Consider the following 21,633-nt stretch of genomic DNA (forward strand, 5'->3'; position numbering starts at 1 on the left):
GTCTCACCTGCTACTCTCAGCAGTGGAGTGGTTTGTGGTTTTGTGTGATTTTGTGGTTTGCTTGTGGTTAGAGGATCAGTTATATAAAAATATAACGTTAGTGTGTGAGAGAGTGTGTGTGTGTGTGTGTGAGAGAGAGAGAGAGAGCGTGAGAGTATGTGTGTGTGTGTGTGTGTGTGTTGTGTGTGTGTTTGTGTGTGTGTGTGTGTGTTTGTGTTTGTGTGTGTGTGTGTACTCTGTCCTTCAGACTGTGACAGGTTTGTGAAACCCATCGACTAGCAGAGGAGCTTCAGCTCACCACAGTACCCCGAGTACAGAGGAGAGACTGAGTCTCAGAGCACTGCAGGGTGATCAGAGCTTTTCACTGCTTACCTGCATCATGGACCAGCACTGCATGATTACTGATGGTACACATTACAGAAATAAAACAGCTCAAATTCAACTTAACATAATTAGCAATTTTAATATTATCAGTTTTTAATTAAGATTCCTTTCATTTTAAGGGTGGAAAATATCTTTATTAAAACTGTGCACTGCACTGAATTCTCAGGCCTTCCATCAGGGCCTCTGGCTCCAGGCACCAACTTCCCAGGGACAAGAAGTTAGAGTGTGTGTCTGTGTCCGTCCGTCTGTCCGTCCATTTGTCTGTGTTGGCGCCTTTATGTATTTTTTGTTTGTTTTATTTTATTCTTAACTAAAAACACTATGTGACTATAATGTATACACCTGCAGTTCTGATATTGAACACAGGGTAGAGCACTAATGCAGGAAGTGCATTTAACCAAGCTTCTGGTGATGAGAATCAGGTGTGTAGAACAGGAAGCAAACAGTTTTTGACCGTGTCTTTGTGGCAGTTGTTAGTTTCGCTGGCGTGCTTGTGTCTGAATTTGCTGAATGGAAACAGCAACGCTGCTATCTACCCGTGTTATGGTGAGCATGGTTATGCCGAAATGTAAATAAATGGATCGCTGAATCCAAAGACAAACAGCGCACTGGACATTGGTTTATTTTTAGCCCAGAACACGCGTCCGAAACAAGTTCACCCGTTCAGTGGCTTATTTAGGTTTAATAGTTATATTGAAAGTCATTACAGTCTGTCTGTCTGTCTGTCTGTCTCTCTCTCTGTCTGTCTGTCTGTCTGTCTCTCTGTCTCTCCCTCCCCCTCCCCCCCCGCACCACCGTACCTCAGTTGAACCGCGCCAGGCGCCATTTTGCCCTGGACTCTCCACACGTACTCTAGATAAAGACTAAATGATTACTTATGATTTAGAGGCTCTTTCTGTAATGCTGAAGGTTAAAGGTCGATGTGATCCTATTCAGTAGGCTATTCGTGATATATAATTGGACATAATTTAGTTTGTTAAATTTTGCTATATGCTTATGCATGAAGTATTCACCAATAAGATGTAGAATTAGGTATATTATAAGTAAAACACTTTTTGAGGATCTTTTTGATGATAAAAAATCGGGGCTGCTCCTACTTTCTTTTTTTTTCTCATCAACAGCACGGTGGACCATAATCCCGCAGGATAGTGAGTATTTCTTTTCTTTACCCAATCCTTAGCATGCTGATGTGACACTGTAACTCCACACAGGAACGTTTGGGGCCTCTGGCTTCCTGACCACGGGACTGATCCTCTGCTGAGTCATGCTCACCATTCACTTCTCCTGCTCGCCCACGGCATAATGAAGAGCCTGTCCCCTTCCTCCGGTGACTCTGCAGTAAAGCCTAGCTGACTGATCAGTCAGGCACCAGCCTGGGGTAGGAACACCCCCTTTTAGGAAGAAATGGTGCAGCCCAATTTAACCCACTTCAGCATTAAAGCAGTGATCAGTGGTTTATCTGTCAGTGTTTGATTGACAGCTACAATACTGTGAGCCAATCAAATGTTTGTGGGACCAAAATAATCCACCAACCAGTTTTTAGGGAACTCATGTGGGTTTCCGTCGCATCAGTGACTTTGTGAGAATAAAAACTCACCAAAAACGTAATGGCTTTGCTCTGAGGGTGAAGTCATTGGGCCTCATTAACGAAATGTGTGTACGATCACATTTGACTGTTAACTGTGTGTAAGAACGTTTCCAAGAACATTTTGGCATTCCTCATTTTTTCTTATCTGTATGTGTTCATGGCTGTTTCCTTACGCAAATCACATGAACAGGATTATGCGTAAAATATACAAACAGCCAGCATTCATCATCTCATACACCTGGGAGATGCACACAAAAAAAAGGTCTGCACATGTGTCATAAATCCCTTCTTTTTTTTTTTTCATTGGAACATTTTGAACAACAAAAGTAAGAATAATTTAAGAAGAGTTTTGTGAATGAGGCCCATTGTTTAACCGATCAGACGCATCTCCTGAAGGACGTTGATGGACTCTGCTGTGCGTCCCAAATCACACCTCACTTGGTCACTGAGATTATCTTGAGTGGGGCTGCCCATGTTGTCGGCACCCCCCCCCCCCCCTCCCCCACCTGGCTGGTTACTGTTCCTAAGTGCTGATGACTCTCCTCTTCTGCTCTTGTCATATAAATTAGAGTAAGGCAGCGTCTCCGTCTCTCAGCGATGTGTCACGTGCTGACTGATATCAGAACGCTTGCCCCGTATTTCCCTTTATATTCCCCTCACCTGTGGACTCACCTGTCCCCGGAAATACGCCACTGAAGTCTGTGAGGCCACAGTCCAGGAGTCCAGAGGGCTGTTTGGGACTGGGTGTGCGTCTCGCACTTGGAAGGTTTAGTTACAAACAGGATCTTATATACGATTTCAAAATATATTTTTCAGAAACTATACTGTAGATGGAAGCAAAATAACCAAGATTGAGAAGACAAACAGAGATATTAAAGTGATCTTTATAAACAGTCCTTAGCTGCAGTTTGTGTAAGAGCAGGAGGTAAAAGTGAAACTAAACTACAGATTCAGCAGAAGCCATTACTGAGCTCAGAACAGACTGAGACAGAATGGCGTCCGGATCTTCTCTCCTGGAAGAGGAGCTCTCCTGTCCTGTGTGCTCTGAAATCTTCAGGGATCCTGTTGTCCTGAGTTGCAATCACAGCTTCTGTAAGGCCTGCCTGCAGCAGTACTGGGAACAGAAGGGATCTCAGGAGTGCCCAGTGTGCAGGAGAAGATCTTCTAAGGATTGGCCTCCCCCTAATATGTCTCTGAGGAATGCCTGTGAGGCGTTCTTAAAGGAGAGAAGTCAGAGAGCTAAAGCAGGATCTGAAGTGCTCTGCAGTCTGCACAGTGAGAAACTCGAACTCTTCTGTTTGGAGGATCAAATACCCATCTGCCGTGTCTGCCAAACTTCAAAAAAACATGAAAACCACAAAATGCGACCAGTTCAGGAGGCTGCAGAAGAGTATAAGGTAATTCTCAAATAAAATAAGTCACATTTTACCCTATTCTATTTTGCTTGTAATAATTTTGAGATTAGATATCGTATCATATCATCTATTCTTTATCATTTTCTTTTGTAAATTCATCTTGCGAGTGGCATTCAAAGCAAATGATTTTTAATATTCATGAGTCTGTTCAATGTAAAAATGAATACTTTGTGATTTTAGTGAGAAATCCCACTTAAATTTGATGGTAGCTGGGAGTCAACACTTGTTTAATGTTTGACAGACAGAACTGTAACCTTTGTGACCAAAGTGACGTTTGTTCTCAGACTGCAGTTTGAGCTCCTAGCAACGTGTCACATGACTGACAGAGAGAGACAGGAGGGAGGGGCAGGAGTGTGGAGACATTCTCAGAGCTGTGTTAGGGAGCAGTGCTCAGCATGGGACAGTAGGGGTCAAAGTTCATGGCTCAGCTATATGTGTCTGACACAATGGGTGCGTCCCAATACTTTTCACTCGTCCCCTCCTCTCCTCCACTCCCCCACTACCACTCCTTTCCTCCACTCCCCCACTACCACTCCTCTCCTCCCCTCCTCTCCTCCCCTCCCCCACTACCACTCCTCTCCTCCCCTCCTCTCCTCCACTCCCCCACTACCACTCCTCTCCTCCCCTCCCTTCCTCCTCTTCCCCAATACCATTCCTCTCCTCCCCTCCTCTCCTCCACTCCCCCACTACCACTCCTCTCCTCCCCTCCTCTCCTCCACTCCCCCACTACCACTCGTCTCCTCCCCTTCTCTCCTCCACTCCCCCACTACCACTGGTCTCCTCCTCTCCTCCGCTCCCCCACTACCACTCCTCTCCTCCCCTCCTCTCCTCCACTCCCCCACTACCACTCCTCTCCTCCCCTCCTCTCCTCCACTCCCCCACTACCACTCCTCTCCTCCCCTCCTCTCCTCTACTCCCCCACTACCACTCCTCTCCTCCCCTCCCTCACTACCACTCCTCTCCTCCCCTCCTCTCCTCCCCTCCCCCACTACCACTTGTCACCTCCCCTCCTCTCCTCCCCTCCCCCACTACCACTTGTCTCCTCCCCTCCTCTCCTCCCCTCCCCCACTACCACTTGTCACCTCCCCTCCTCTCCTCCTCTCCCCCACTACCACTCGTCTCCTACCCGGAAGTACGTGGAGGAAAGGAGAGAACGAGGAGGCGTTAAGAAAATAGTGACAGCTTGTCTGCTTCTTCTTCATCACAGGTGATGGCGACTATTGATGAAATATCCCCATCATAATCGGAATATTTTGCTGAGTCCACAAATAGTCCCACAGCCAATCACAGCTCTTACACATGGTCATCTCATTTAAAGCAGCATAATAGCTTGTAAGTTTCGAATACGAGTAATTTCTACAGTAGCGTACAAACGTGATCCTGACATTGTGGTTTGTGTCGAGGCACCAGTTCATATGTAATCGACAATTTAGATCAAATAAAACATGTAACATAGTATGCAAACATAACAATTTACTGTAATTCCAGAATCCTTATGTGCCCGATGTCTGAACAGACAGAACGCTAATTCACCTGACTGTACTGTGACAGCCTGGTTCATTCCATCTCACACGGTTTCATTCAGAAATATTTCCGTAGATTAGTTAAAAACAATTATTTTCCACTGAAAAATATGGAAATCTAATTTGGAAACAAATGGTTCAGTAAATTAATTTATGCATATTCACACACTGAAGTAATGGTAGCTGCCATGCTTATTTATGTTCAGAGTTATGCTCGTTTGTCTAACATTCATGTAGGCCTACAAGCAAATAAATAAATCAGTTTGCCTGTCTTAAATTATTGAATTTGTCTGTAGGATATGAGCCACAAAAACAAACTGACATTTTCTTATCCGTTGTAGGCATAGCTTTTGGGTAGGACACTACAACTTATTGCACCACACACAAATTTGGCTAAATATCTTGCATAATTGGGGAAAATGCAATTGCTCTACCATCTTCACTTTCTTAAGTTTGGATTATGTCAGATTCTGTGAGATGGTCTTTCAATCCCTGTGGGCCTGAGCAAGATGATGTCAAGCAGAAATGTGGAAAGACTGGTAGCATACTTTGATGCATCCTCTGCCAGAGGAGGGGGTGAGGAGCTGAGTTTTAAGCTGCTTCACGCGTCTCCTCCAATACTGGGACACTGGAGGGAGGGAGAGAGAGAGGGAGGGAGGGAGGGAGGGAGGGAGGGAGGGAGGGAGGGAGGGAGGGAGGACACAAAGACCGGTAGGCACGGAGGAGGGGGTGGTGGTAGGGGAGGAAAGGAGGATACATTGTTTGAGTATTGGGATGCACCCCTTCTGGCAGATCTCTATCATTGTTTCACTAGAGATTAAAGATGCTGCACATTAAACTTCAGACAATTCTATTTTAGAACCACTTTTTAAATAAATTTTAGTGAATTTTGTAAAAATGTAGAATTTTTGTACATTAAAGACAAAATATCAAGGGAGTATTTTGCCACATTCATACCTGTTTATCAGGCATGACCTGTCATAGAAGCAATGTACTGATATGTGTCTCAGTGAACACATTGTTTTACACAAGCAGTGACCTGAGTCTCCATTCTGGCTCCTCTCTGTCTGATCAGGCGCTCTTGTGCTGTCTGTGTGGGCAGTGACGTTTCTGTTGGTCTATTTCTGCAGTAAATTGTGTCATTTCTTTGCAGGAGAAACTCAGGACTGCACTGGATCCACTGCAGAAGAAGCTAAAAGCCTTTAATGTAGTTAAACAAGACTGTGACCAAACAGCAGAGCACATCAAGGTACTGTACTGAAGCCTTTAAATCACAGTGTCGAAAATGCAGCACTGGATTGTGCTGAAATGATGGTGAATAATGTTTATTCCAGAGCCAGGCCCAGCACACAGAGAGACAGATAAAGTTGGAGTTTGAGAAACTTCAGCAGTTCCTAAAAGATGAAGAGGCAGCCAGGATCGCTGCACTGAGGGAGGAAGAGATGCAGAAGAGTCAGATGATGAAGGAGAAGATTGAGAAGATGACAGAAGAGATATCATCCCTTTCAGAACAAATCAGAGCCATAGAACAGGAGCTGGGAGCTGAAGACATCTCATTCCTCCAGGTAAGTCATGTGTCATAATCACACATAAAACATGTTTATCAATTTATCAAATGGGAATATATTACATTGATACAGTTTTTTGTAGTCTAAGTATTGGTTATAGTGATAAAAACCAACTTTTATTAATTATTTCAGAGTTACAAAGATGTGGAGAAACGGTATGTGAACTCCAGCCTTTCTCTCTATTCAATCTTTTAATCTCCTCTTCCTTTCTCTCTGCAGTTTAAATGTGAGTGGTAGTTTATTTTTAGTTTTAAGGACTGTAGCATTTCATCAATGATGAGTAAAATGGGATCAGATGGAAGAAAATGTTACATTCATACCTAAATTAGTAAACATATGAACTTATGAAATGATTGTAATTATATTATGTTAATCATAATGATTAACATCATAAAAACTATTGTGACCATTATACAGATAACAGATCGTCAGTGAATAGAATATAGATTCCCCCCACCCCCCCATGCTCCTGTGAGTGTGTCCCTCAGTGGGGTCGGGCTGCTTCATATCTGGCAGCCAGTGGGGCTGTGTGGCAGAACGCTGGGAGGGATGGAGCCATTTTTTTTTTTTTTTCATAGAATGAAGATTTGATGTTGCTGCAGATAATCTTCTATGGTAATGAAGCCATGCCCACAGCACAAGTGACTCCTGAATATTATTGCAGAGCCCAGTGCACACTGGCGGATCCAGAGAAGGTCTCAGGAGCGCTGATTGATGTGGCCAAGCACCTGGGCAATCTGAAGTACAGAGTGTGGGAGAAGATGCTGGGGACTGTTCAATACAGTGAGTACTGGGGGCAGGGAGCTCCACATTGTCACTGTACAGGGGGAATCTTCAGCATCCTTTCCACAAGTTGATGAAGCCAGTCAGAATCATATTGGTCCTGCCTGTGTAAGGGCCCTGGAGTGAAGAGACTGAGCACCAGTTCTTAATCTCACTGGGAAATTCAATTGAGTGAAATATTATTTATCCATCCATCCATTATCTATATTTGCTTATCCTGGGCAGGGTCGCCGGGCGTGCTGGAGCCTATCCCAGCGTGCATTGTGTGAGAGGCAGAAATACACCCTGGACAGGCCACCAATCTATCGCAGGGCACACACACCATTCACTCACACACTCATACCTATGGGCAATTTAGGGTCTCCAATCGGCCTACCTGCACGTCTTTGGACTGTGGGAGGAAACCGGAGTACCCGGAGGAAACCCACGCAGAGAACATGCAAACTCCACTCAGTAAGGTCCCAAGCCGAGATTCGAACCCAGGATCTTCTTGCTGCGTGGTGTCAGTGCTACCCACTGCACCACCGTCCCGCCCAAATCTTATCTTAGCTTAAATTGCAGTTAGCCTAAAACCGTTGGGCTGGAGTGTAAGTAAAATAAGCAGTAAAGCTGCAAGAATTATGGCAAAGGAGTTAGGCTTAGATGTGCGGGGCTTACTGGCACTACAGGCTAAGGGTGTTAGGCTCTCCCACCCCTCCACCTGCTTCACAATGTTCAGCAGAGTAAATTCTCCCCTTAGAATAACCAGCATGGCGAGGTATATCCATATAAGATATAGGATTTATTTCTGAGTCCAAAGAGTCCAATATCTACACAGAACAAGAAGGATAAGGCCGAACTGAAGAAAACAGGGACGGTCCCTGCTTTTAAAAGGAAAAAGTGTTCTAACGATAACATACATAATTCTGTGTCTACTTGGTATGTGGTTAATACATAATCGTAAAGTAAGATTTAACAAAGTAAATTATTGGCTATGTCTAGTCATATAGCATGAATCTTGAATAAGCACACGGTGACCAATTAATTTTAAACAAGTCAGAAATAATAGTTTAGTCTTTAATCTATCAGTTACGTTCAGGGTCCTGGGCAGCATGGTGTCATAGCCGGTTCCTCCCTGACAGGATGGCAGGGGGAGGATGAGGAGGAAAGCCAAGCTCACCTGTTTGGACTTCTGGAAATGCATAAGTGACACAGAGAAAGAAGACACACGCACACACACACGCACATGCACACGCACACACACAGACACACACACAGACAAAGTCAAAGTCAAAGTGTTTTTATTTGTCAAGTGCACAGTATAACACAGGTCATTCTGAGCAAAGAAATTCTTATGACATGGCAGGCAGCAACTACGTAGAAGCAGAGCAAAAACATCAAAGAATATCTAAAATATACATAATATTAAACATAATATTTAAATATTATCAGCAGTACCAGCCTGTACAGATGGGGGATATGGACAGTGAGAATTGGAGTATTAAATATTTAAATATTAAACATATAAAGTGCAGGAGTGCTGATGAATATGTGCATAAGACTGTGATAATGTACATTGAACGTACATAGGAAGTGAAGGAGCATACATAGGAGGTCATGTGATCAATGTGATCCCTGAGATTAATGTTGCTGGTTGAGAAGCCTGATGGCCTGGGGGAAAAAACTGTTTGTGAGTCTGGTCGTCCGTGCCCGGATTCTCCGGAAGCGCCTGCCAGACGGCAGCAGTGAGAACAGACCATAACCTGGGTGGCTGAAGTCTTTTATGATTTTCTGTGCTTTCCTAAGGCATCGTGTGTGGTAGATGCCTTGCACAGAGGGGAGGTGGCAGCCAATGATGCACTCCGCTGTCTTCACCACCATCTGGAGGCCTTTTTTGCGGTCAGCAGCGGAGCAGCTGCCGTACCAGGCAGTAATGCAGCCAGTGAGGATGCTCTCAATGGTGCACCTGTAGAAATTGATGAGGGTTTTGGCAGACATGCCAAATTCTTGATTCTCCTCAGGAAGTATAGGTGCTTTTGGGCAGTTTTCACTGCTGCGTCTGATTGCCTGGACCAGGTGAGGTCATCATTTATGACCACACCGAGGAACTTGAAGCAGGAGACTCTCTCCACTTCAGCTCCGTCGATGTGAATGGGGGCGTGACCCCCCCCTGTCGCTTCCTGAAGTCCACGATCATCTCCTTAGTCTTGCAGACGTTGAGAGAGAGATTATTGTCCTGGCACCATGTTGCCAAGACACTGACCTCCTCTCTGTAGGCGGTCTCATCGTTGTTGGAGATGAGACCCAGGATGGTGGTGTCTTCTGCAAACTTAAAGATGGCATTGGAGCTGCATGTGGCCACACAGTCGTGCGTGAACAAGGCGTACAGGACGGGACTGAGTATGCAGCCCTGAGGGGCTCCGGTGCTCAGGGTCAGTGCAGAAGAGGTGAGGTTACCCATTCTCACCACCTGGGGTCTGCCCATCAGGAAGTCCAGGATCCAGTTGCAGAGGGAGGTGTTCAAACCCAGGTTCCTGAGCTTGGGAACGAGCTTAGCAGGCACAATTGTGTTGAATGCTGAGCTGTAGTCTATAAGCAGCATCCTCACGTAAGTGTCTCCCTTATCCAGGTGGGAGAGGGCGGTGTGCACTCTTGTTTGTTTGGCGGTGACAAACGTACATGCAGTATTTCTAACTTATTCTTGTCCTTGGGAGGTTTGGTGCCTGGAGACGGAGGGGCCCTGCTGCAAGACCTGGGAATTTAGTGTTGCACAGACTTCTAGTTATGCTAGAGAGAACTCTCCTCCCTTCAGCAAACTGAATGGACAGACTGCCAATTATTAATTTAATTGTAGTTAAAGCCAAAGGAGGCTATTTCGAGGAATGTCGTGTCTAAGATTATTTTTAAGTAAGTCAACTTTTTGAGTTATTGTAGGTATAAATTGACAAAGAAAACTACTATAGTTTGTTATTCATTAAATATGCATATATTAAATGCATTATTTGCTACCTAGTTTTAAAAAAAAGTACAGGTGGCCTAATACTTTTGACCCGTACAGTATTTAAGTGGCTATAATGATTCTGTATAATGATTTTGTGAAACTCACTTTATATTATTAGGAGCCCATTGTGTCTGATGGTTTCCCTTTGTGCAGATCAGTGCTGACGTCTCATTCTCTGTCCCTTCAGCTCCTGTGACTCTGGACCCAAACACAGCACATCCTAATCTCTCACTGTCTGAGGATCTGACCAGTGTAAGAGACAGTGTTGAGAGTCAGCAGGTTCCTGATAATCCAGAGAGATTCGATGGGGGGCGGTGTGTGCTGGGCTCTGAGGGATTCAGCTCAGGGAGACACTGCTGGGATGTAGAAGTGGGGGATGGAGGTTACTGGGAGGTGGGTGTGGCTAAAGAGTCCATCAGCAGGACAGGGTTTATGAATCTGAGCCCAGCAGGAGGAGTGTGGGGTATACGGCGGCTCTTTCTGCGTTATGAAGCCCTGACCTCCTCACGTACAGCCCTCACTGTGCGGAGGGAACTCCAGAGGGTCAGAGTGCAGCTGGACTGGGACAGGGGGGAGGTGTCATTCTCTGACCCCAGTGACAACACTGCTCTCTACGCTTTTAAACACTCCTTCACCGAGAGAGTGTTTCCATTCTTCAATCCTGGTTCTCTGCGGATCTGTCCTCAGAAGGTATCTGTAAGAGTGGAATAGTGCTGTGGTTTGTGGGCAAGGATCAGGTGAACAGACTGCTTCTTTCACTTTGACAAGATTAATGAGCATATTTGCAGATAATATCTTTTACAATATTTTATTGAATCAATTATGAAATATAGATCCATTTCTGCAGCAGTTCATGATGAATGTAACTTTGAAATCTCATGATGTTGCAGTAAAAATCAGGTTAAAACAACTGCATTCCATCACATCTGAGCAGGATTCATTAAAATATTTGCCGGTCAAACAGCATCAACAAACTATTATTTTATTTGAAACGTTCTGTAGTGTTTCCATGAGAAGTGTCTAATTTCTTTTCACATAACTTCCTGATGTTATCACTGAGTAATAACTGTGCTATACGGTGGTAGTGCAAGTATGTGGGTTTGTGTGTAATCAGTTGAGGTAATATTAAATAATAAATCCACCAGTGGAATCACTCCAGAGTCCTGCTCTTTTTCTGACCCGTCACCAGTGTGTCTCCCAGCTGTGTGATGAGGTAAGTCTCCTCCTCTAGGGCAGTATGAACACAGGCAGAGGTAAACACGCCACTCATACGCTGGGTTTGTGTTCAGTTCAAACTCACATGAGCTGATCTGATATACTGATTAGCTAACTACCCTGCAAGTCCTATGAGCTCTGAGAGTGAGTTTATAATTTTCACCTGAGCCTGATAAAACCGGACCAGTACCCGAGGGTTTGGGTCAGTTCGGGTCCTAATTCTGCCTGTTTCTATTGGGCTGGTTGGGGTTTTGCTCTTTGTAGCTGGGCCTTTATATTTTGAGCACAGAGCGCTGTGTGAGCTGGATGGCAGTTGTAGGCCAGAGAGTCTAAGCTGAGCTCTGTGAGTGACAGAATGGACGCCTCAGAGCCGGGGAGAAAGAAGTTATAGTCAGGGGAGAATGAAGTGAGGCAGCAGCCATCGAATGGAGAATCCCAGGTCTGGACAAACTTTCACACGGTTTTTGATCGAGCTGCAGACGAAAGCGTGGGGTTCGTAAAATGTGAATTCTGTGATGCCCTGCTTAAGTATTGGAGCCGTGAAACAGGAGCATCAGCGTTATGACAGTATAATGCACAAGCCTGCCGCTGTGCACCATCAACTGATCTGATCCTGACATCGATCACATCTTTTCTGAACAGAACTTCAGCGATACCCCAAACCACGGCGTGTCTACTGCACTGATGCACTTATTAAAAGTCAGGGCCAAACCAGGTTCAGCTTCCAAAACACTGCAACACGCGGGCTCTGGTCAGACTCAGGCTGAATAGGATGCGGGCGCATGCAGGGTCAGGCTGAAGTTTTTGGGCCCGTTTCAAGCTCTAGGCTGAGAGTGAGGGAAATGTCTGTGGTCATACTCACTCTGTCCACTAGAGGGCGACTGACGCTGTGCTGAGGCGTTGTCACCGTATTTGTTATCGATGACGTGAAGCCGGTCTCCCTCAGTTTTGGACAGGTGTGTTCAGGTGGTCAACTAACTGCTGTTTTCAGAATTTCTCTGGAAGCCACTGAGGAGGATTACAAACTATTAATCCGATAATTTACATGTCTCAATTTAATTAATGTTCACTTATTTAAAGATATTAGACATATTAATTTGATAAGTGATAAGCATGGCGTGAAATAAAAAAATGAATTAAAAATATCAAACATCAAACCAATATCAAAATTTTAAAACATATCTGACACGACTGCCAGTGAAAATGGAGAAATAAGAATACAATTTCTTACTCCCCTCACAGCCACAATCAAATTTAGAAAACATGTTGCTCATTTTGCTTCTGTCAGCACATGCTAAAAACACAGCATTTCCCCCTGCCAAAACACATCCGTTCATCAGTACATCTTATTCTTCATGTATGTCATGCTTTCATGATGTATGTGCTTATTCCTTATTCTGTGTATTTGCATCATAGTTTGTGTCCATGAACTCTAAGTAAAGTTAGGTCTGTGGAACTTATTTGTTTAGCTTTTACATGTCCAATCAAAACAGGCAAACTCATCCAACAACGTTCGTATTTCTTTGTCTGAACGTGGCAGAGCTCCGTTTTACAGCCAGAACACCTCGTTCTCCTGCATGTTTTCTGTCTGGCGAAAAATGGTCGCTCTGTTTTACTTTCTTTTGTCTTTCTTATTTTAGTTTGTTGTTTTTGTTTATTGTTTTCACCTAGAACCCGTGGGGGGAAGGGTGAAGATGTTTGTTTATTTCATTTTGTGTGGGTGTGCTCTCTCTCTCCATGCGGCAACCAATGATGTTCCCCGGCACCCGCTGCATCTCCTTCCCAGGGGTGTCACGCTGGCATGTGACCGTTGTGGTGCCAAAACTCGAGAGGGAGCGGTCTCGGTGTTAGCCGAATTAGCCTTCGGTTTAATTCTGGGGTGGGAGGGGTGTGGCATTCAGTACACCCCAGAAGCAGATTGGTCTCGGCTGCGCTGGCTGGTAGAGAGAGCACACGCACCTGGGTTGCATTAGCTAATCAGCACAGGTGCTTAAAGGTGTGTTTCTCCCCACAGTTTGGTGCTGAGACAGGGAGCACATACTGAGACAGAGTTTTTGAGTTTTGTTTTTGTTGTTGTCCTCAGGAAGGAATGGTTGACAGTTTTTTAGGAGCTGTCCTGCATTGGAATTTTCTGTTTCTGCTCTTCTCTGTGAGTAACAATAAAGTGTGCGTAACCTCTGACTTTTGGTGCCTGTGTCTGTGTTTCTGTAGAGTAAGCGCTGCATGAGCAGTTCTCCAGTCGCACTCCGAGCACTGTGCTGCGTTCCTAAATAAGAGGTCTGCCATTTACAGAAGTCCTGCAGACCCTTCGGTCTGCATGGCACACACATTCTGATCCTATTCTAGACCACAGCTCTCTCCATCATTTTGCTAACAGAGGATATTTATCACAGATTGTTTTATTCCCTCCAAAGCTGAATTTTGACCTCGTGTGGTGAACCGTTTTTAAGAAGTGGCTGCACGTATTGGAAAAAGTAAATCTTTTTTTCTTTTTTTGGACTTGCTCTATTAAAGACACAAAGTACAAGAGGCGTTTGCCCTCTGTCCAGCACAGCAGCAAATGTTTCAGTCACACGCTGTAGATGAGTTGACCAGAAGAGGATGGGTTCCTCCCTTGAGCCTGGTTCCTTTCCAGGTTTCTCCCCATCTGCCACAGAGAGTTTTTCCTTGCTGCTGTTGCTTTAGGTTTGCTCCTGAGGGAGTTTACGCCTGGGTCTGTGCTCTGGTTGCTACTGTGGCATCCTGTAATACCGAAGTGTATTGTGACAATTGTTTATAAAATTTGCTATATATATACATTTTGATTGATTGATGATTGAGCTGTTCTAAAGCCCAGCTTTCTCCATTAGCTTTAAGTGATGATACTATGATACTACAATGAGTAATGCATTGTGGACTCAGACTCTGGATTTGTGTTTTAATAATGTTTGTAGGAGAGGGTGTGTGCTTGAGATTAGCTGGGGAATGAGATTCCATTTGGATTAATACACATGAGAGAGAACTGACAGAACCTGAAGACCTGGCAGATCAGTCACTCAAACCTCAGTGGTGCAATGCTGCTCCCTGCAGGAAGTGCTATCTGTGAAAATTGGGTGTGTCTAACAGGAAGAGCGAAGTAAAGTTTCTCACAGGTAAAGCTTTGTGTTACATCATGGACCTCTTAAAAAGATTCTAATGTATGTTTTCCAGAAATGAATGAATTTCAGAAAAAAATTGGAGGGAAAAACAATGCGAGACTGAGAAGAAGAACAGAGATTTGAGAGGAGGTTAAAGAGGCTTTTTTACCTGCCGTTTGAGTAACAGCAGTGAGTGAAACTGAAACTTAAGCTACTGGATTTACCAGAAATCATTAGTGAGCTCAGAACAGACTGAGACAGAATGGCGTCTGGATCTTCTCTCATGGAAGAGGAGCTCTCCTGTCCTGTGTGCTCTGAAATCTTCAGGGATCCTGTTCTCCTGATTTGCAGTCACAGCTTCTGTAAGGCCTGTCTGCAGCAGTACTGGGAACAGAAGGGATCTCAGGAGTGCCCAGTTTGCAGGAAAAGATTTAAGCAAGAACCTCCTCGTAACCTGTCCCTGGGGAATGCCTGTGAGGCGTTCTTAAAGGAGAGAAGTCAGAGAGCTAAAGCAGGATCTGAAGTGCTCTGCAGTCTGCACAGTGAGAAACTCAAACTCTTCTGTTTGGATGATCAAATACCTGTCTGCCTCGTCTGCCAAACTTCAAAAAAACATGAAAACCACAAAATGCGACCAGTTCAAGAGGCTGTGGAAGAGTATAAGGTAATTGTCAGATAACATATTTCACATTTTTGATGGCTTTTGAAAGCTTGTAAGAATTTTCAGATTACACAGTATCAAATTGTAAAAAGTTTTATCCTTTTCTTTTGTCAATTCATTGGGCTTAAAAATGATTGGGATTTCAGAAAAGAACAGTATAAAGTGACCTTTGTTCTCAGGCAAGACTTCTGTTTGAGCTCCATACTCTGTGTCACATGACTGACAGAGGGTGACAAGAGGGCGGGGCAAAGCCAGCGTCAGATGTCCATCGGTGGTGGAACTTTTTTTTTTCACAGGGAGGGCACTGATTCTTACATGGGTCTAGATGGCAGTGTTGCACCTGAAGGTCTAAAATATCAGTTATGGATGCCATGCACTATCTATTTCTAGAAGACTGCTCTGTGTTAATCAATTTCTGGAAATTTCTGAGTCTGTCTCAGAGTGTTTCTCTTGTTCCCTCCGAACGGCCTCGCATGTCAGATGCTCTTTAGAGCTTGCATGTTTATGAAAGCCTTTGTTATATCCAGCAGCATGCTTCCAGCTGCAATGTCCCTTCATTATCAAATGTTGAATCAGCGTTTGCACATGATGATCTGAATTTCCCACAAGGGAAACAGAAACTGCTTCTGCTTTTACTGTGTACTCCAGTCAGTCTCTCCAGTGCCACCAGTCACTTACAAAAGAGCATTTTCCCACTAAAAATGAGGCTTAGATACTTGTCCTCTTTCACCTGGTCAGGTTTTTCTCTACTAAAATCCTCTGGTGGAGTTTGCAGTGGAGGGTCTGGTCCAAATGTAGTGCTGCTGGAACCTGATGTGCTCCTGCTAGCTAGTGAAGCTGGAGGGGAGCTGATGTCATTAGCTGAATTAGCTGGATCGAGTAGCATAGCAAGACCAGCAGTGTCACTGACTTCATTTGAGGTTGTAGATGCAGACGCTGTAGCTTTGGCACGTATCGGTGGTTCTGAGTGTGAATGAGCAGATCCAGTAAATTCTGAACTCTGTCCTGTTGTGGATGGGGCAGGTAGAGCTTTGAGCCATTTTCTAATATCCATTTTGGAAAGTAAACGCTGCCAACGCCCGAATGAACACTTAAACTGACAAGGCCTGTAAAATCTGAGTAGGGGAGCGGGTTGCCAGATCAGGATTTAATGTATTTTTAACTACTAGTTTTGAATGCACGTTTTTATGCATTTTACGAATAATTTCATGCATATTTACAGGAATGATGATTAATTGTCCATTAAGTATTGTTCAGTGCCTTTTTTCTTTGTTATAATTTTAATTCCTGGATTAAGTCTTATATTTAATTATTTATGGCTGTGCTTATACTGCACTGTGGTCCCTGGGCTAATGTATTTTGTTCTTTTTCTTACACCCATCTGTAATGAAACTGTACCTAGCTAGGATAATTTGATTATGTTAGTGTATCTGGCAGGATTGTTTTTGTATGATTAGGTGTGATTCCAGTGCTAGTTTGTACTTGGTAGGATTCTTGCTTGCTGAACAAGCTTACTCTACAGGGTTGGAGTCCTGATCGATGTGGTCACTTCTGGCACTACGATCCTTACTTCACTCTAGTGTTTCTTTTGCGCCTCTACATCATGAAACCTATGCACTTGTTGTACGTCGCTCTGGATAAGAGCGTCTGCTAAATGCCTATAATGTAATGTAATGTAATGTAATGAGATGAATAACAATAAACAAAACTTTCACAATCTTTTCATTTCAATTAAGTGACTGTAGTTAAAATGATAGCTACAGTCCTGGCACAGATTATGGATAGACTACATTTATAAAATGATTTTGACAATTAATGCAATATTGTGTGACTACTTCTCTTTTTGGCACAATAAATGTTGTGTGTAATTAATGTAATATCAACATAGAACAAAAATGAAGAAATGATTAGCATTTATGTAAAACAGATGATAATTACACATTTCTATATGTATTTCTTAATTCCTGCATAATTGAGCATTCTAATGTATCCTACTTGTAAATTTTATAACCAGCTCAAATATGTTTAGTTGCCAGTATTGTTTTACATAAAATTATCACATTCATGCAGTGAAAACCATAGTTTTTGGCCTGTATACTTTGTGCTCTTGTGCTGTCTGTGTAGGCAGGGACGTTTACTATCATTCAGGAACGTGTGGTCATTTATTTCCAGGAGAAACTCAGGACTGCACTGGCTCCACTACAGGAGAAGCTTAAAGCCTTTAATGCAGTGAAACTCATCTGTGATCAAACAGCAGAGCACATCAAGGTACTGTACTGAAGCCTTTAAATCACAGTGTTGATAATGCAGCACTGGATTGTGCTGAAATGGTGAATAATGTTTATTCCAGAGCCAGGCCCAGCACACAGAGAGGCAGATAAAGATGGAGTTTGAGAAACTTCAGCAGTTCCTAAAAGATGAAGAGGCAGCCAGGATCACTGCACTGAGGGAGGAAGAGGAGCAGAAGAGTCAGATGATGAAGGAGAAGATTGATAAGATGACAGAAGAGATATCATCCCTTTCAGAACAAATCAGAGCCATAGAACAGGAGCTGGGAGCTGAAGACATCTCATTCCTACAGGTAAATCCTGTGTCATAATCACACATAAATCATGTTTATCAATTTATCAAATGGGAATATATTACATTGATACAGTTTTTTATTGTCTAAGTATTGGTTATAGTGATAAAAACCAACTTTTATTCATTATTTCAGAGTTACAAAGATGTGGAGAAACGGTATGTAAACTCCAGCCTTTCTCTCTATTCAATCTTTTAATCTTCTCTTCCTTTCTCTCTGCAGTTTAAATGTGAGTGGTAGTTTATTTTTAGTTTTAAGTACTGCAGCATTTCAGCAAAGATGAGTAAAATGGGACCAGATGGAAAAAAAATGTTACATTCATACCTAAATTAGTAAACATATGAACTTATGAAATGATTATAATTATATTGTTAATCATAATGATTAACATCATAAAAATTATTATAACCATTATACAGATAACAGGTCATCAGTGATAGAATATAGATTCCCCCTTCCCCCCCATGCTCCTGTGAGTGTGTCCCTCAGTGGGGTCGGGCTGCTTCATATCTGGCAGCCAGTGGGGCTGTGTGGCAGAACGCTGGGAGGGATGGAGCCATTATCTTATAGAATGAAGATCTGATGTTACTGCTGATAATCGTCTATGGTAATGAAGCCACGCCCACAGCACAAGTGACTCCTGAATATTATTGCAGAGCCCAGTGCACACTGGCGGATCCAGAGAAGGTCTCTGGAGCGCTGATTGATGTGGCCAAGCACCTGGGCAATCTGAAGTACAGAGTGTGGGAGAAGATGCTTGGGACTGTTCAATACAGTGAGTACTGGGGGCAGGGAGCTCCACATTGTCACTGTACAGGGGGAATCTTCAGCATCCTTTCCACAAGCTGATAAAGCCAGTCAGAGTCATATTGGTCCTGTCTGTGTAAGAGCCCTGTGTAAGCAGTAATTCTGAAAGAAATATGCCAAAGAAGGAGTTTGGCTTAGTTGTGCAGAGCCAAATAAGAATGTTGTGGCAAGGTTATTCCCAGTGAGAAATTGTAAACAGGCTTAATTTTTCCAGGTGCAGTGTTCAGTACACACTCAGCAAGGTCCAGCTGATGGCCAGTAATGTTAACAGGAGAAGACCAGGAAGATCAGGAGGCAGTAGACAAATATCTTGTGGTCTCTAGCAAAAGAAACGTTCTTGTCACAATGTTTCCTTGTCCCCACACATCTAAGCCTAACTCTTTCTTTTCCATATTGCTTGAAATGCTGGTGCGTATTTTACTTGCACTACTACGGCAAAGAAGGAGTTAGGCTTAGATGTGCGGGGCTTACTGGCACTACAGGCTAAGGGTGTTAGGCTCTCCCACCCCTCCACCTGCTTCCCAATGTTCAGCAGAGTAAATTCTCCCCTTAGAATAACCAGCACGGCGAGGTATATCCATATAAGAAATAGGATTTATTTCTACAGAAAAAGTTCAGTACCTACACACAACAAGATGCATAGTCCTGTACTGAAGAAAACAGGAGTAGTCCCTACTTGAAAAAGTGGTGTCTATAATTATTTGTAAGCCAACTTTTTAAGTTATTGTTGGTAGAAATAGCAAAAATTATTTGTACTTTGGTTTGTTATTCATTAAATGTGCATATATTAAATACATTCTTCTTTACCTAGCCGAATAAAAATGGTGGCCTGATATTTTTGGCCAGTACTGTGTATTTGAGGCTATAATGGTTCCGTATACTGGTTTTGTGAAACTCAGTTTATATCATTATGAGCCCATTGTGTCTGACGGTTTCTCTTTGTGCAGATCAGTGCTGACGTCTCATTCTCTGTCCCTTCAGCTCCTGTGACTCTGGACCCAAACACAGCACATCCTGAGCTCTCACTGTCTGAGGATCTGACCTGTGTGAGATGCAGAGTTGAGAGTCAGCAGGTTCCTCATAATCCAGAGAGATTTAATTGTTCGGGTTGTGTGCTGGGCTCTGAGGGATTCAGCTCAGGGAGACACTGCTGGGATGTAGAGGTGGGGGGTGAGGCCTGGGTGGTGGGTGTGGCTAAAGAGTCCATCAGCAGGAAAGAGCGTGTGAGTCCGAGCCCAGCAGGAGGAGTGTGGGGTATAGTGCAGCTCGATGGGGAATACGCAGCCCTGACCTCCCCACCTACAGCCCTCACTGTGCAGAGGAAACCCCAGAGGGTCAGAGTGCAGCTGGACTGGGACAGGGGGGAGATGTCATTCTCTGACCCCAGTGACAACACTCCTCTCTACACTTTTAAACACTCCTTCAATGAGAGAGTGTTTCCATTCTTCTGGTTTGGTTCTCTGCAGATCTGTCCACTGAAGGTGTCTGTAAGAGTGGAATAGTGCTGTGGTTTGTGGGCAAGGATGAGGTGAAAAGGTATGGGCGCGAGGATTGTGAGATGATGCCAGAGGTTGCCTTTTGATTAATGAGATGAAAATTTATATTACGATTTTTTTTAAAATTATTTATAAAATATAGATCCATGTTTGCAGCAGTTCATGATGTATGTCCCTTTGTAACCTCATGATGTCAATGTTGGAACTGGTTTGTGTGTAATCAGTTGAATTGTAATAAATGCACCAGTGGAATCACTCCAGAGTGCTGCTCTTTTCCTGACCCGTCACCAGTGTGTCTCCCAGGTGTGTGATGAGGTAAGTCTCTCTCTCCAGTGCAGTATGAACACAGACAGAGACAAATTCTCCACTCATATGCTGGGTTTGGGTTCAGTTCAAACAGAATTCAGCAGATCAAGTGAGAGAAGTGGATAAGCCCAGTGCCCCCTGGATAGTGCTGTGAACTGAGAGTGAGGGAAATGTCTATTGTCATACTCACTCTGTCCACAAGAGGGCGCCTGAGGCTGTAGTGTTGGGTGAAGCCCTTGCTCTACAAAGTGTATGGAGTGTCAGCAAGGTGAGGATTAATTGAAATATGTTTAATTTTCCGAACCCAGCATTTTTTGCCGTTAACACCCTCGTTTACGTCCGGCACTCTGAATACGGAACACAGTTAAAACAGCTCACTTACCCAACTGTAAAATATATTTATCTGATTCAGTTTGGTAATCGCTGAATTTGTTGATAGGCGGAGCAAATTGTTTGGATCAACCTTTATCAAACTGCACAACTCATAAAACATTAAGTTACAACAAATATTCACATCTAATCTAACGACGAGGTTCAACTACCATAAAACAATTAACAATGGTTACAAACATGAACAGCCACACAAGAAATGAATGAAAGAAGATACCAAACCACAGCTTTTGTCCCAAGGTAATCCAAAAGGAAGAAACCAAAGTGCAGCAGAATATTCCAAAAGAATCAGAGATGAAATTTAGAACGGCAGACCTAGATGCAGGACTCAGATGCCCACTTCCAGCTGTTACAAACTTCTTCCTTCTAAGTATCCCAAGTACTGACTAAAAACTAAAAGAAAGCTATATATTTTAACTGAAGAAAAAGAGGAGGGGGCAGGTGCATTGACTCCCCCTCTGACACACACACGTACATGCAGGCGCACACACACACACACACGCACACACCTCAGAGAGTAACCCCCCAGGTCCTGCTCTGTCTTTTCTCCAGGCTATGCTGGCTGAGCACTTTGAAGCTTCCTATGGCTGATAATGGCTAAATGGTGAATTACATGTCTGGTAGGACTGAGAGAGCACTGGGGCTCCTGCCTCACCTGCTACTCTCAGCAGTGGGGCGGTTTGTCCGTTTGTGTGATTTCGTGGTTTGCTTGTGGCTAGAGGATCAGTTACAGAATAATATCATGTTAGTGTGTGAGTGTGTGTGTGTGTGTGTGTTTATGTGTGTGTGTGTGTGTGTGTGTGTGTGTGTGTTTGTGTTT

General features: G+C 43.7%; 2 protein-coding genes across 2 annotated transcripts in view; both read left to right on the forward strand.

Moving 5' to 3' along the window:
- The first annotated feature begins 2,525 nt into the window (after window positions 1–2,525).
- LOC118228956 (tripartite motif-containing protein 35-like) lies at window positions 2,526–11,395 on the forward strand. The gene is made up of 5 exons (XM_035420564.1): window positions 2,526–3,369; window positions 6,064–6,159; window positions 6,245–6,479; window positions 7,115–7,261; window positions 10,429–11,395. The coding sequence occupies exons 1-5, from the start codon at window positions 2,965–2,967 to the stop codon at window positions 10,950–10,952; spliced, it is 1,407 nt and encodes a 468-aa protein (XP_035276455.1). The 5' UTR covers window positions 2,526–2,964; the 3' UTR covers window positions 10,953–11,395.
- Window positions 11,396–14,558: 3,163 nt separating this feature from the next.
- Window positions 14,559–21,633, forward strand: part of LOC118229544 — a 35,029-nt gene continuing 27,954 nt past the window's right edge. The window contains exons 1-6 of the mRNA XM_035421578.1: window positions 14,559–15,236; window positions 17,406–17,501; window positions 17,584–17,814; window positions 17,950–17,972; window positions 18,471–18,589; window positions 19,603–20,108. Of these exons, the coding sequence (XP_035277469.1) occupies window positions 14,835–15,236; window positions 17,406–17,501; window positions 17,584–17,814; window positions 17,950–17,972; window positions 18,471–18,589; window positions 19,603–20,108 (1,377 nt within the window). The 5' untranslated portion in view covers window positions 14,559–14,834. The remainder of the gene's footprint in view (window positions 15,237–17,405; window positions 17,502–17,583; window positions 17,815–17,949; window positions 17,973–18,470; window positions 18,590–19,602; window positions 20,109–21,633) is intronic.

Source organism: Anguilla anguilla, chromosome 6, assembly GCF_013347855.1.
Source record: "Anguilla anguilla isolate fAngAng1 chromosome 6, fAngAng1.pri, whole genome shotgun sequence".
NCBI lineage: Eukaryota > Metazoa > Chordata > Actinopteri > Anguilliformes > Anguillidae > Anguilla > Anguilla anguilla.

What these genes read in the sequence shown, in the direction of transcription:
- LOC118228956 (XM_035420564.1), top strand. Translation starts at nt 2,965, where the DNA reads ATGGCGTCCGGATCTTCTCTCCTGGAAGAGGAGCTCTCCTGTCCTGTG. An exon ending in AGGCTGCAGAAGAGTATAAG is followed by an intron (nt 3,370 to 6,063) that starts GTAATTCTCAAA and finishes ATTTCTTTGCAG; the next exon opens with GAGAAACTCAGGACTGCACT. An exon ending in CATCTCATTCCTCCAGGTAA is followed by an intron (nt 6,480 to 7,114) that starts GTCATGTGTCAT and finishes CCATGCCCACAG; the next exon opens with CACAAGTGACTCCTGAATAT.